Genomic DNA, 15912 nt, shown 5'->3' with positions numbered 1-15912 from the left:
GAGGTTATTTTGGTCTTCTTTTATTAGATTATTTTGGTGACAAAAACTTAAAAATAGATATTTAAGAAAATTGTCTAAAAACAAAGAATTCACCATATTTAATGTTATATTTTTATTATTTAATACAAATTTTATTTTTGTGTCTATTAATATCTCCATGAGTGTCTCTTTCCACATTTATTCTGAGAATTATTATGTAATAGAGTCGTTAATGTTTGCGTAATATGGAAAGCTTTTAGTATGTCTCACTAATCATCATAACTTGCATAAAAAAGGAAAAAATGATAAATGGAAAAAAAGTACAAGTGTTAAGCTACAATTAAAGTGTGACTTTGATGAAAACAGTGTACAGTACAGTAAAGTGTTCTGTTTCAGTTTCTTAAGACAGACACAAGACCAGGACACAGGAAAAGCTTATCAAGATAACCATCATTCCATGGTGTAGAAACTTGTTCCGGTCCAAAACACAGTGCCGGGGAACAAATCGATCAGATCAGCAACATCTCAGCAACTATAGCAAAGTTTCTTGGAAATGGACAGGCCATACCACATCTTACACAAGCATTGCAGATGCCCTTGCATTCAGAATCTTCCACTTCTCTTTCTCGGACATAGTGATATGGAAAGTTAGACCAAATCTCAGAGATCTAATCTCTTTGTGACAATGTTGATTTGTTTGTTATCCCCTTTGTTCATACTTCTTTGGATCAATAAAACTAAATAGATGAAAGAAAACACTTTTCCCAGAGACTCCACGGATACTGTTATTATTGAATTCAAGGCATGTCAGGGAAGCAAAATTTTACAATCTTGAAACAAAATGTACCAACCATCTTCTATGAACATGAGTTTTCACAAACGAGATACAAACTTTGCTCATCTTCATTACCTGTTAGCTCCAAGTATGATTAATGTATAATGACCAAAAACAAGCTCCAAATGTTGCAGGAGGGGGGACATCTTGCGCTCACCATTCTCTTCTCATGTCTTATGTCTCTTCCTCAAGTTCCTTATAGTCGGCAAGTACCTTTCAATCAAAGGCGGACATCCAAAAAACTTTAAAAGATTCCCGCAGCTCTTTTCACCATCTTCCTCACTTCCCTGAGAACTCAAATGGCTCAAGTAAGTCTTGCCTTCATAGATATAGCTAAGCTGTTGCCACAGCAAAACACTCAGCCCAATCGCCACTGAAAAACTCGCCACAAAGAGGTATACTAGAACAAGGCCTCGTACAGAGACGAAGATAGCGTTGGCTATGTAAGCAAGCGTGATGTTCTTCACCACTCTCAGAACAGACAAACTATTAGCATGTGCCATGTCGGATGCATACACTGCTTGGTTTTCCAGGGGTGGCAAGATGTGAATCAAGGTGTATACACACATAACCGCAGCGTAGATTGTGCTTATGACCGCTGAGATAAGGAAGGCGATGAAGTTTTTGTGATTGCCCGCACCAACACAGTTACCAATCTGCAAATACAACACATGGAGAGAGAGTCATAAGCCTTAGGACACATGTTAAGGAACCAAGTACTCTATGTGAAGCCATGGGACCTACAAAGGGACAATGGTGATCCATGTCGAGGACACACATGCCACAGGTGCGACAGTGATGGGTTCTAGGCGACTTTGGTTTGGAGCAGTGGTGACAAAAGGTATAGTTGTTAAGTGCGCCGCTTCCTACTCCAGGGTGGGTTCCAAAAACAATATCTATTGGTTTCCCGGCGCACTTAAAAGCAACAAGGATGAATGTTGATAGTGTTGATATCGCCAGAGACACTGCTGTAACGGAATGGAAAATCCCACAAGCCAAGCTGATCGAAAACACGACCGGAAACGCTGCCCAAATCCCACCACCTGCAGTTTCTTTCCAAAATGAGTATATAGAACAGGAGTATGGCAAATATGATTTCTCTTGGACTACTTAGATGAGGAACTTACATATGACAAAGAGCATAAAGACAGCAAGAATAACGACAAAACAGCGGTCACGGAAGCGTCTCAACCCAAAGTTTCTGGTTTCAAGTCTGACGGGATTCTGATTGGTGATTGCACCACACCAGCCACACTTAAAAACAGGTGCGTATGAGGGAAGAACAAGGTTTAGTCCACAGCCCCAGCAAATTGTTTCATACTCTTCGTTTATGGTCGTAACAAAACTACCCTGGAGAAAAAAACAAAGAAACAGTTATATTTTCAGTGCCTAACGCTATTTCTCACTTCGCTCTTTAAAACCTACGCAAGAGAACAGTCCCACTATGCAATGGTCACCTAAACATCAGTAGCAGATGCAGTAACTAGCGTATCAAACGTGTAAACACACACAAACACTAGAACTACTACCAAGACATCCCAGCTCCATGATTGCCTAAACTCTATAATGTTACCTGAACATATCTCTACTAAATATTGATCCCATTATTGAAGCGAGTCCCTTAGCTCAGATATGAAGGATTTGCATCACATATATAATGCCATTTTGGATGAAGTCTGAACTCTTTGTCCTATATTTTCCAATTATATATACTCTGAAACTAGTTTACAAGATTCTCCTGACATTCATAAGCTAATTCCAAAGCAAAACTATGAGCATCTTGATCTCCTAAACGGGTAGTAAAACTAGTTTCAAGAATGTATCCACACCCTCAGGCATCAGAAGTTGAGATCTTGAAGAGAATGCACTAACCTGGGAAGATTCTTCCATGGCTTCCTCAGAGATCGATCAGAAGATTAGCAAAAGCTGAGAATCACAAACTCAAAATCTGCTCTTTATAGAAACCCAAGGCGCAAGAGAATATTCGAAATCTCTAATCATAGGCTAGGTTCAACGTTGTTGATTCGCAGATCAGAACCATCAGCTCCTCCTCCCTTAAAGCTACGACCTTTCCACAAAGATCTGATAGATTGTTGTTGGGGTTTTCTCAGTTTTATCAATCCGAGATTGCTTGAAGATCGATACAAGGCATCAGATTCTTCACATGCGTTTAGGGTTGACCATCTTTACATCCACCGATGAAAATGAGAAACTCAAATTCCTTCTCTCTATATAACTCTATAGAGCAATCTACCGTTAACGAATGGCACCGTTAGCGACGGCAGACACCCACCGTGAAATTTTGATCGGAATCAAAGGGAGAAGGAGAAGACGTCTGATGATCGCAGCGGCGAAGAAAATGAAATTTACTTTTGCATTTAAAGGCCCTCCCAATATTTTAGTTTCTTTTTTAGTCCTTATATTGTGAATTCTTTATAATATTATACCGGATTAAAAATCATTATTCTAATACAGCCCAAAACAGAACTTGTTACAAGTTATTACAAGACTCGTTTAAACCCTAAACCTTGTCTTGTCTCTGCGCCGCCTTGACACTCTGATATCTCTCTCTCTCGAGTTTCTCTTGGCTGGCGAATCCTTGGACTGCTTTCGTTTCTACATGTAAGTACAAACTTTTCTTGTTCTATTGTAATACACGAGCTATTACAATCTTCACCCACCTTGGTTTGGTTTACAATCCTAAAGCTTCGATTTTTAGAATCTAAATTCACGGTTTTTTTAGACTAATAATTACGATTACGGTCTCGTTTATTTGTATTAACCTTGGAACTGACCCTCTTTCGGATATTTGTAATTACTCTCAAATGTGTTGTTTTTTTTTTCATTTATATGTTTGGTAGTTTTGCTGCAGAGAGTTGGAGTATTCTGATTTAGAGCTCAGACATGGTTGAGCTGGAGAAGAAGAGCAGTGATGAGGTGAAGAAGAGGATCAGAAAGCGTAACCGTGGGAAGAAGAATGAGCAGCAAAGGGCTGAAGAAGAAGAAGAAACACACTTGGTAGAGGAGAAGGCTGATGAAGTCCATAACAAGAAAGAAAAAAAGGTTACGAAAGTGAAGTCTCAGGGAGGAGACAAAACCGAGGAAGAGGTGGAAGCAAAGGAAGAAGAAGAAGAGACGAAGATGGTTGTTGTTGGGAAAGGGATAATGACTAATGAGACTTTTGAATCCTTGGAGTTGTCTGAGCAGACTTTCGAAGCTATCAAGACGATGGGCTTTGAGCACATGACTCAAGTACGTAAACATCTTGAACCTTGTTTTTGATGTTTAGACATGATTTGCAAAACAATGTCTTAATCATTTGCTATCATTTAGATTCAAGCTGGGTCTATTCCTCCCCTTTTGGAAGGGAAAGATGTTCTTGGTGCTGCCAGGACTGGTTCCGGTAAAACCCTTGCTTTCCTCATACCGGCTGTGGAGCTGCTCTTTAAAGAGCGTTTCTCTCCTCGTAATGGGACTGGTGTCATCGTTATTTGCCCCACTAGAGAACTTGCTATCCAGGTAAAATGCCTTCCTTATCTACCCTACTGTCATTGTGAGTAGATGAGTCCTGTAACTCTTGCAATGCGCCGTGTAGAACAAACCTATCCTGTTCTCATCTTTGATGTAGATGACTCATTGTACTGTTTTTGATATTTTCAGACAAAAAATGTGGCGGAGGAGCTACTCAAGCATCATTCACTGACGGTCAGCATGGTTATTGGTGGCAATAACAGAAGGACAGAAGCTCAACGTATTGCGAATGGTTCTAATTTGCTGATTGCAACTCCTGGGCGTCTTCTTGACCATCTTCAACATACAAAGGGTTTCATTTATAAACACCTCAAGGTACTCTCCTTTTCATTCTTCTAATTGGCAAGTCTTCTTTTTGATTAGTAGAAGTTAAAATACTATTACTGTTGATCCACATGGACAAACAGTTATAGTTGAAGAGCCATAGGTGAACTATAGACAGAAGCTTATTGCTGTCTTCATTCCGCGGCCTTTGTGATAGGATAAAAGAGGGAAAACTACAGATTCTTTGGTTTATGATTATATTTTTTTTTAGCTTGGGTTGTAACTGTACTTATAGTTATATGACTAATACTGGATATTTAATCTTTATATTTGTTCCATCAAATTGCAGTGCCTTGTGATCGATGAAGCTGATAGGATACTGGAAGAAAATTTTGAGGAAGATATGAACAAGATTCTAAAGATTTTACCGAAGGTAAATTATCTCTTTGTGCCTTCAAACCTTCCAGTATGAAAGATTCCTTCTAAAGCAACATGCTATGGTATTGCTATTCCCTTCAGCTGAAACCAACTGGAGAAATAGCATTGCAAATCATGTGCCAGAGCGTTTGGCTTTACTATGGTTTAGATTTTGTTCTGATTAAAGCTCTTACTATGTTTCTGCAGACTAGGCAAACCGCACTATTCTCTGCCACCCAAACCTCCAAGGTACTATTCTTTAGCTGCTATATTGTCACTATTAGTTTACTTGCTGTTATTTAATTATGCTTACTGATTGGTGAATCATTGCAGGTTCAAGATCTTGCCCGGGTGTCATTGACGTCTCCTGTTCTTGTTGATGTCGATGATGGTAGACGCAAGGTATGAATCAAAAGAAACACACTTATAATGAAAATCTTAAGAAGCATGCCATGGAGATTTTACTTAATTAAGTTTCCAAAACTCTTAGGTGACGAATGAAGGATTGGAGCAAGGCTACTGTGTTGTTCCGAGCGAGAAAAGGCTTCTCCTTCTAATCTCTTTCTTGAAAAAGAACCTAAACAAGAAAATAATGGTCTTCTTCTCGACGTGCAAGTCGGTTCAGTTCCACGCCGAGATCATGAAACTCATCAACGTCGAGAGCTGTGACATCCATGGAGGGCTGGATCAGAACCGAAGAACTAAAACCTTTTTCGACTTTATGAAAGCAGAGAAAGGTATCTTGCTGTGTACTGATGTTGCTGCTCGTGGTCTCGACATTCCTTCCGTGGTACGTATTCTTCTAGCATTGATTATTAACGCTCTTATATACTCAAATAGTTTAATGAAATAAGATTGTGCTGGATCTTGTTAAATGTAGGATTGGATTATACAGTATGATCCTCCAGACAAGCCAACGGTATGAGAAGTACTTTGGTTTGGTTTCTCTATATCCCATTATGTCTGTTTTGTGTGCATCTTAGTCCTTAGATTGTTGGTTGGTGATGCTGTTTTTCAGGAGTATATCCATAGGGTTGGTCGAACAGCCCGTGGAGAAGGAGCAAAGGGAAAGGCATTGCTTGTCTTGATCCCTGAAGAGCTTCAGTTTATTCGTTACCTCAAGGTTTGAATAGTTTCTGGATTTTTTTTCTTGAACTGTTCTTGAACTTGTTTTAATGGTTGGTACTCTTAACATGCAGGCTGCAAAAGTACCTGTGAAAGAGCTTGAGTTCAATGAGAAGAAGCTTTTGAATGTTCGGTCTGCTCTGGTAATAGTTCTGATTCAGTCTTTTTTGTGTGTGAATAACTTCCCATTTGTAAATTGGATGCGTTGTGATAAGAGCATCGTTTATTGCTCTTGTCCTGCAGGAGAAGTATGTTGCCAACGACTATAATCTGAACAAGATAGCCAAGGAAGCGTACCGGGCTTACATCGCAGCATACAACTCGCATTCTTTGAAAGACATCTTCAATGTTCACCGACTTGATCTTCAGGTAATGTTCACACACAAATAAACTATATGGTTCTTGCAAGGTTAGAAGATGATAAGGGTTTTCATATTTTTTTGTAATGGGATGTTCACAGGCGGTTGCTCTATCGTTCTGCTTCTCTTCGCCGCCAAAAGTGCATCTGAACATAGAAAGCGGAGCTGGTAAGGTGAGGAAGGCGAGGAATCAGCAAGGCCGCAATGGCTTCTCTCCTTACAGTCCCTATGGCAAAGGCAAGTCCACACCTAAAGAGGCATGATGTGTTCTCGACCTGCCTTTTTGTTTTACTAGTTACCACCAAGTTTTGTCTAAAGAGTAACGTTACTGCGTTTCTTGTAATACTTCAGATCTTTGGGTTGTTATAAGAATTATTTGGTTAATCTATGGCAGCTCTTTTTTTTTATTATATAAGAAAAAAAACTAAGAAATACTCTTAAAATCACCAAGTTTTTGTTCAAAAATTAGTACACTGACGAAATTTTCTAAAATAATATTTATTGAAGGATAAAAAGAAAAATTTATATTTATAGATTTGAGTTGAGTAATCAAAATTTAGGGTATATTAGGATTTAGAGGGGTTTATTGAATTAGGTATTTGGAAGAATTCTGGTTTTTGGCAAATCTTACCTTATTGGATTTAGTATTTATAAAACCTTTTACAAATCCATAGTTATTGAACTTATCATTTGTATAAATCCCATTAAATCACCCCTTATTGGAAAATTGAAATTTCATAAATAATATTTATCAAGAATTATTTTGGATTATCTGAAAAAAATTTTGTAGTCAAAATTCAGTTAGAGCAAATACCACCTAATGAGATGGTATTTCACAAAAATAAAAAAGGGATTTCATCCTCTTCATCTTATCATCCGTCAAAAATTACGAATGCGACTAGATGTAGTTCTATTACCCTATGTGATCCCATAAAGCTGTGCTATCACCACTGACTATCATCATTCCCGACCACTGTCAATAAACGCTAGTCGCAGACGTTTTCACCATGTCGGTTCCTGGACCCACTACTAGATATACACTTAACATGGTTCAGTTATGTTCTTTTAACAAAATTTTGTTTACTTGATCTGATGATGATTCATATGTTGCAGTATTATTCAGTGTGATGATGAGTCTCTTAAGATATTTAAAGTTTTTGTTTACTCGTGATAGAAATGTTTGTTTCCAGATTTTCTGTGGTTAATTTATAAAAGAAATTTAAAGTTATTCATATCTGAAACTCCTAAATCCATTTTAACCACCTCCTAAAATTTTGTTTAAATCCCGAGTTTTTATAAAAATCCTTTGAATTTTGTATTTGACGAAATCCTCCCAAATTATCAGTTCAATAAGCCCTCCTTAGAGTTTAGGATGTAGAGTGATTTAACATTTTTATTGATTAATTTTCTTTTTTTTTGCCTAAAAGATTCATGTTATAGTTTTTTTACTTTTATTAAAAAAACATTTAAAATTGTATTTTCCAATACATTGTTTTTCTTAATTAATTATTCCCAATAACTTTTAACCAATGAAATTTTATTAAACACAATTGTATTTTTTGAAAAGTATAATTTTTCATTAATTAATGTCTTGAAAATGTAAAAAATGTATCTTTTTTAAATCAAATTTTTTTTCTAAAAAATTGATCTATAAGGAACAGAGGGAGTATATACTATTTTGAGAATTTTTTTAAATGTCAATAAAAACTTAGAAATGATAGGGGATTTGCCCAAAAAATAAGAAGTTGAAATATAAGAAAATGTAAAAGAACAAAATAATTAAGGCTACAAGAAATGAAACATGTTGATTGAAACCAAGACCGGTCAATGTATTTATTTGGAAAGTCACAACTCAAGAAGTAAGAACGATGCAGCCTAATGATGAATGAAACAAATGCTCAACCGTGACTAAGCCAAACCAAAAATCGAAACAACAAGAACTGCAATGGCAAGAAAGCCAGAACTGCTGCACTGGATTGAGGTTTTAAACGCACTGCTCTTCTTGTGAGTTGAAGTCGGGAGAGATGGAGATGAAGACGAGGAAGAAGAGGAAGGAGGAGGAGAGTCTGGTGAAGACTCAGTCTCCATGACTTTAATGATCATCTTCTGACCCTTTTCACAGTGGCCGGAGATACCACTAATGAAGTAAAACAAACCAGGACGGTCTAGTTTAAAAACCGTGTCTTCGTTGTTCGAATAGAGTTGAGGTTTAGTCGCCTTGCATTTCTTATACTCTTCTTCTGACACCACTAACACTGAGTCTTTCGTGTAGTTGAAACCTTCACAAAAAATCAAGAATCCCAACAAAAAAAAAGTTCATATATACATGTAAAGATGAAAACTGCATATAGAGAAAGAAAACACTTACGGACAGTGTCGCCAACTTTAAACCGGTTGTGTGAAGCCCAATGGTTAAACATATCTCCGTGAGTCTTAGATTGTGGTACCATCCAACCATCTTCTCCTCCGACTTCAAACTCAGTGCTTGAAACACATGAAAACATATAAATCGAAACAAGAACGACAACGAGAGTGATCTTCTTTGAGGAACTCATTTGTTTTTATTTTTTGGATTGATATCAAGGGAGCTCTGTTGTTATTGCTTGTGAATGCTGTGAGGTTTTGAGTTTAAAAAGAGTGAGAGACTTCGACGTCTGGTTAGTCTTGTCCACATCTTGAGGGATACTTAACGGGTATATGTTTGACTTGGTATTTTACTTTTGTTTGAATCAATAAGATAATATGTGAAAACAACACGACGTGAAGTTGTTGGGGAATATCAGATTTTGTGGGATTCGTACGCATGGTTTGCTCTAGTCTTTGGCATTTTATCCAACCCGAAACATATTTGAAATTCTATGGATATACATGGTCCAAAACATTTATTCTAAAAGTTTGGAGTCAGGCAATAACCATTCGAATAGATCCGGATCCATTACTAACATTTTTAAATCCTTCCAAATATTTAACATGTCTTTTATTATACTTTAATATTATAAATATATTTATAGTATAAGAAAATTACATTTAAATATCATAAACTAATTCAACTCCATCAATGATTAGTAAAGATAACTTCAAAAACTTATTTGTATAAAAATGTTAATCAATATTATCATATATTTGCTTTTAGTCAATCATATATAATTCTAATAAAATTATTTGTTAATACAAAATTTCACGTTTAAAACAAAATTATTATGTAACAATACACTTACTAAATATATTTATCAATAAAAAATTTCATAAACAACGGTAAATTACTTTTACAAATAATACTACTACAAAAATATAATTATGTTTACATATAATAAAAATTAAATGAAAATATGTCTCTTTATCCTATATGTCTTTTACATTGTTGTTCTTGTTGTGGCAAATAAACCGAGCCAAACAAACCAATACTAAGCCACATCTAAACCAAAATTTTGATCTACGACAACTAAAAACAAAGACACAATCTCCACGTGTTTGCAAACCTTGCATGAATGCCACCTCAAAGCTAAATTTGTCCTCCATATGTTTTACCTTTTCCTCTTTTTGTTCTCTTGTCACCCACACAAAAGCAATAATCACTCTCTACAAATGGCGGAAACATTTTCAAGCGGCGATGCTCAATATCTCCCCATTTACGGTGGGGGTGGCACCACCGATAGCAACAGCCCATACGCTTCGCTTCTCTACCTTCTCCGATCTCATTCACCAACCTCCTCAGAGCTCTTTAGTTACATCGGTCTCTTCGTCTCTGTTGGAACCCTCCTTTTCCTTCTCGGCATAGCCGTCACCGCATCAGCCATAGGCTTCATAGTGTTTTTTCCGTTAATCATCATCTCGAGCCCGATCTGGCTTCCTGTTTTTGTCGTTGTTGGTGTGTTCTTATCGGTAGCTGGATTTCTTGTTGGAACGTTGGCCTTGGGGTCGTGGACGTACCGTTATTACCGGGGCATGCATCCGGTTGGATCGGATCAGATGGATTATGCACGTAGTCGGATCTATGACACGGCCTCTCACGTCAAAGATTACGCTAGAGAGTATGGTGGATATTTCCATGGTAGGGCTAAAGATGCGGCCCCTGGTGCTTGAGTCTTGACCTGAACCGGTCTGTATAGTCTAGTTCATGTGGTATTAACCGATCTTGCTTCGGATTATGGAGGGTGAACACGTTTTCATGTCAGTATTACGTTTTATTTTCACGTTTATTAGAAGAAAAATAAGATTATATTTGGTTTATGTTCAAGCTTTATAAGATTTTAATTTGGGTGCATACACGTTCGTCGCTTGAAATGTTATATTTCATTTTGTCGGCGAGTATTTTACATCTTTCTAGTTTTTTTATATGATCAACTGTCTTTCGATTAGTAATATTTTAAATAATAGATATCGAAAGAATCAGGAGTGTATATATAACTACATAGGATCGCTTCACAATAAATGCATGATAGATTGATAGGAGCATCTTGCTTATTTTCATACGATAGGGAAGAACATGTTACATCCTTCTACGATAGGGAAAAATATGTTACATCCTTCTTGTGTCGTTTTTTCAATAAAGAAGTTTATTTATATGATTTTTAGAAAACTCAAGTTAATTAGAACTTTAGAAGTTACAGACTTAGAGAGCCTCTGTATTCCCACAAACTATTAATTGATTTTACAACCCTAATTATACGTTTCGTGGACATGACAATTGTCCATCTTCGAATTTTTAGTATCTTTGTAATATTGAATCTCTGACCAAAACAAATTAGATTGAATCTACCGGACAAAAAATACGGAGTCCTATGCAAATATGTTATGAGTGAATTAAATTTTATAGGAAACTTACCTTTATTGTATCAAAAATTTCACTATTTTTATTTGCTAAACGTAATAATATTACACAATAATATGCATAAAATATGTGATGTTAGTAATTCATCACGATACTTTTATAATTAAAAATCAAAAACTAAAATATCTCATATAAATGTAAAATATATAAAAATAAATTATAACGTCTAGGTTTTACCTAGGTCTAGGCCCCGAATAATCTGCCTATGCTTTAGTTTTTTCTATAAAACGTTTAAGGTTTTACCTAGGTCACGAATAATCCGCTTATACTCTAGTTTTCTCTATAAAGCGTTTAGTTACCGTCTAGCAATTTATGAATATTGAATGTCATCCACCGGATAACAAGACAACAACGAACTAGTGAATATAGTTACCATTTCATCAGAAATCAAAATTTTAATCGGTCATAAAAATAATTTGAACCAACACTCATCCAAAAAAATCTATCCGAAACCAAACCACAATCTAGATGAATCCAAATATTTTCTTCCTGAAAAATTTGGAATCGGAAAAACTGACATTAATAAACCTACACCTAAGAAAACAATCTTAATAGATCCGATCTGATAAAATCTGTTTAACCAACTGACCAAACTTTTATAATAGTATTAATAAAATTAAAAAGTGATTAAGGATGAAAGCAAAAGAAAGAGAGAAGAGAGAGAGACAATCTCTTCTCCTTTATGTATTGACATTCTTGTTGGTCTACTATTTTTACTTAAACTTTTTACCATAGTAACAATTTAAATTAATATAATATTGGGAAAAACTTTTGAAATATTAGTATTTTTAGAGAATTTTCATCGCTAAATTATGCATGAGGTTTTTAAAATTGAATTAAAAAATCAATTTAAATAAGTGAGAAAATTAAGATAAGTTCTAGAACAAGGACTTTTAAAAACTCTTTATGACTAATTTTACAGATGTATTTCAACTACAATTTCATTTGATTTTTTAAAAATTTAAAATATATAAATAATTTTTTTTTATATTTACGAGAAGTATACTGGCCCCCACTTTGTAGGTCCAGATTAGTCACATGGCAGGCTTAGAGTCTTTGGTGACTGCTTTGGATCAGGCCACGTGTTGGTCTCCTCGGACCGAAGAACCCATGTGAAAACCTCGGTGGCCAGTGCGAGTCGAACCCGGAATCGTACTTGCAGCCGCAAGCCGTATACCACCAAACTAACTCGTCCTGGTTTATAAATATAAATAATTTATAATATCATGATTTTTTTTTTCTTTTGGATATCCACCATACCTAACCGATAATCGTGCTCTTAAATAGTCTCGCCGTAAAAGATAGTTTTCTTCCAACAAGACATATAATTCAAAGCTATTATTAATTATATCACTTTTCCATATATATTATTCTGTTAAAAATAATACATGGACGTCAACTTCCAACAAAACATATTAATTCAAAGTAATCTGAATTTGCAAATATGTGAATCTTATCACTAAATGGTTCCACGAAAAGTTGACCCTAGTGCACATTTTGGATCACTGTATTGCACAAAATAAATTTGAATTTTCAAATTTTATTGTTGTTTTTCATTAGTACAGTTTTGCTTAAAACCTTCTGGTATTAATTTGGTTTTTTTTTTTTTTTGCTAAAATAATTTAGTTTGTTTCATCTCGTTTTTTTATTTATAACAGCTGATAGGAAGAGACACACTGTATTCTACTATTTACTATATGGTGATACATCTAATAATAATTAAGTAGAAAATCGCAACCACATCTAAAAATGATATTACCCAAATAGTCAGTGAATGAATAATGAATTAAACTGAAGAGGCGAGACTATACTATGCAAGTATGCATGATTGTCAGTTTCATTTGATATGAGATCTACCCACAGCTAAGAAGACTTAGGGGCGAAGCTAGAAATTTTGTTTAAGGAAAACATAATTTATATTATATAAAAATTGAGATTATAAATCATCGAAATTGTTTACATTTAAAACAACGAATCATATTATTTTCAAAAATGTTAATATTTTTAAAAAATTAGTAATAACAATTGTTTTCAAAAATGTTAATATTTCTAGAAATTTATTAATAACAAAAGTTGAGTTGTTAAGATTTAAGAGAGGATCAAAGCTAAGGTTTAATTAAGTGACGATCGAACCTGAGAGTTGAGATGTTAGGGGGTGCACAACCTATGTTTTACCATCAGACATTCAGACCTATCAAATCTTAATTCATTTATCTCACATATTTTGATACATAAATAATATTACGGGTGCCATAGAGTACAAGGTGGCTTTGCCCCCGTGGAAGACGATATAAAATCCGTGTGCTTTGGCTCACTTTTCCAGACCTATATCTATAGATATTCACAATCTTTAAGAATTTGAATCTTATCAATCAATATTTATAGCATGTGTCCAAATAACACTAAAGTCATTAAACCACTGTACACATGAATTTGTTTTTTTTTGGATCAATCTGTTATTGTACACATGAATTTAAAATTCATTCTAGGCCAGTAAGGTTATTTGAGTCTATAATGGGCCTCGGATCTTTACTTTTGAAACACCTACTTGCTGAAGGCGCAACCTCATTGCTCCAAACAAATAAAATTAGTATTTTAATAGAATTTATTATTTTTTGTATATTTTGTCATCTGAATATTTAATTACTATATATTTTTTTTAACAACAATTACTATATTTTAGTTTGAAAAAGAAGAGTTCAGTGGTTTAATAATAAGTGACAAGTATTATTACGATTTCTATAAATATCTCAAAGTTTTCTTTCGAGAAAATCTATGTCTTCTTTACTTGGATACTCTATAAGTGCCTATGAAAAGGCCGATATCGTTTTAATTTGTAAGTGTTGTTATTCAAAATTCATGTATTATTTTTAAGATGGACAAGTCAATTTTATATCAAATTAAAATGTTAAGATAAACCGGGCCTCGTAGTCTGGTGGTAAAGGAACCTCGGCTGAGGTGCCCGCCATCACGAGTTCGAGCCACGGCCACAGCAGATTTAACATGGTTTCCGTTTAGCCTCCAGAACTTTCTTCGCCAGTTCCGGTTGGACGCGGTGGGATAGTCGGACTAAGTGAAAAGTCCGGATACATAGTTTATCAAAAAAAAAAATGTTAAGATATTGACCATTAAATATTATTTGTATTCATATTTAAATGTAAATATTTTACAAATTGATGTTAAAAACTTTGGTAAAGACTATAATGAAAACTAGATTTTGATCCGCACGTTCGTGCGGATGTTTTTTTTTTTTTAAATGATGCTATTTGATTTTTATGTCACTATTTAGGGTTGGGAAAAAACTCGAATTCGAAGAATTGAACCGGTCCCAATCCGAATAAGTAGTACTAAATCCGAACCGGAATTGATTAAATATCCAAATTATTCAAAATTTTGGTATTTGAAAAACTGAAATCTAATCCGGTTCGAACCGAAGTATTTTGGATATCCAAAATAGATTTATACTTATATATATTAATTATTTTTAGATTTTATATATATAAAAACATCCAGAATATATATGGTACTTTTAAGTTTGCTTAAATGTTTGAAAATATATACAAATAATCAAACGTAAATATCTTAAATAGTTAAAATATACTCAAAACTCTAAAAATACTTAAATAATTATTAATTCTCTATCCAAATATTTAAACCAAACCTATTTAAATTGATTATCCAAATCCGAACCAAATCCTCAAAGATCTGAAATGAACATGAAATCCTAAAAAGACCCGAAAACGAACCCGAACGCCCATCCCTAATCACTATTATATATATCCTATACGTGTCATCATAGGTTACAAAATATGTATTATCATATAATTAATCGTATTTTATACGTACCATCAAATAAGTTTTCTTATAATAATAATATTTTATACGTACAATCATATAAATAATCACATAAATTATATTTTAAAATTTAATGTGAAATATAAAAACCATAATTTAAATTGATGTTTGAAATTGGACTTTGTATTGTATTTTTCTTATATATATATTGAAAATATTTTTATAATAGTTATTGGAAAATATGTTAGTAAAAATCAAATTTTGAATATATATTTATTTTTGAATGAATTTTTGATATAAATCAATTTTAAATTATTATTTTGATTTGAATATATATATCAAGTAACATAGATCCATTACTTTTTAATATAATGTAATAGACTTCCAATCTTTTAGTAGTATAAACCTATTATTTTTTTTTAACTTAGTGCTATCCATGCAAACAGTACTATTTATATTGTCAAACAATCTCAATGTGTAATTCAATTTTAATATATAGATGCAGACATTAAATATTAATATTATGTATATATATATATATTCAAATCTTAAGTGGAGATTCAAATTCTTTATGTATTGTGTAAGTTTGCACCGGGGAAAAAGTCATGACAATCGAATTGAATAATATACTGATGAAATTACAAAAACGAAGAACTGTATTTTTGTTACAAAACACTGTGTTTTGTTACAAAAAAACTGTGTGTTTTGTTACAAAAATGCTAACTTTATTCAAAGTCAAAATTTGTGTGCAGGGATAAAAATGAGAAAATAAATAT

At 34.1% G+C, this 15912-nt stretch overlaps 4 protein-coding genes across 6 annotated transcripts; 2 read left to right on the top strand and 2 right to left on the bottom strand.

The window, feature by feature from the left end:
• Positions 1-713: 713 nt before the first annotated feature.
• Positions 714-3139, bottom strand: LOC103859761 (protein S-acyltransferase 11). The gene is made up of 4 exons (XM_009137341.3): positions 2687-3139; positions 1942-2164; positions 1559-1857; positions 714-1470 (listed from the first exon to the last, which is right to left on the bottom strand). The coding sequence occupies exons 1-4, from the start codon at positions 2702-2704 to the stop codon at positions 982-984; spliced, it is 1029 nt and encodes a 342-aa protein (XP_009135589.2). The 5' UTR covers positions 2705-3139; the 3' UTR covers positions 714-981.
• A 150-nt stretch (positions 3140-3289) lies between these two features.
• On the top strand, positions 3290-6898 carry LOC103859759 (DEAD-box ATP-dependent RNA helicase 51). 3 transcript variants are annotated; one of them, XM_033287178.1, is made up of 14 exons: positions 3290-3436; positions 3534-3541; positions 3677-4066; positions 4148-4333; positions 4475-4660; positions 4959-5042; positions 5234-5275; positions 5360-5428; positions 5517-5816; positions 5907-5945; positions 6045-6149; positions 6226-6294; positions 6395-6520; positions 6612-6898. In XM_033287178.1, the coding sequence occupies exons 3-14, from the start codon at positions 3719-3721 to the stop codon at positions 6771-6773; spliced, it is 1716 nt and encodes a 571-aa protein (XP_033143069.1). In that variant the 5' UTR covers positions 3290-3436; positions 3534-3541; positions 3677-3718; the 3' UTR covers positions 6774-6898. The 3 variants fall into 3 exon arrangements, with proteins under 3 accessions (XP_033143069.1, XP_009135586.1, XP_009135588.1); XM_009137338.3 differs by lacking the exon at positions 3534-3541 and having other exon boundaries at positions 3291-3436; positions 3687-4066; XM_009137340.3 differs by lacking the exon at positions 3534-3541 and having other exon boundaries at positions 3315-3436; positions 3676-4066.
• Positions 6899-8271: 1373 nt separating this feature from the next.
• On the bottom strand, positions 8272-9317 carry LOC103859758 (mavicyanin). The gene is made up of 2 exons (XM_009137337.3): positions 8879-9317; positions 8272-8789 (listed from the first exon to the last, which is right to left on the bottom strand). Exons 1-2 carry the CDS (start codon positions 9063-9065, stop codon positions 8419-8421), a joined length of 558 nt encoding a protein of 185 aa, XP_009135585.1. The 5' UTR covers positions 9066-9317; the 3' UTR covers positions 8272-8418.
• A 445-nt stretch (positions 9318-9762) lies between these two features.
• Positions 9763-10845, top strand: LOC103860195 (oleosin 1). Its single transcript, XM_018657508.2, has one exon. The coding sequence runs from the start codon at positions 10030-10032 to the stop codon at positions 10591-10593; it is 564 nt and encodes a 187-aa protein (XP_018513024.2). The 5' UTR covers positions 9763-10029; the 3' UTR covers positions 10594-10845.
• The last annotated feature ends 5067 nt before the right edge of the window (positions 10846-15912 follow it).

This window comes from Brassica rapa, chromosome A03 (genome assembly GCF_000309985.2).
Source record: "Brassica rapa cultivar Chiifu-401-42 chromosome A03, CAAS_Brap_v3.01, whole genome shotgun sequence".
In the NCBI taxonomy this organism is placed as follows: domain Eukaryota; kingdom Viridiplantae; phylum Streptophyta; class Magnoliopsida; order Brassicales; family Brassicaceae; genus Brassica; species Brassica rapa.
This window is presented reverse-complemented; position numbering and strand designations above follow the sequence as displayed.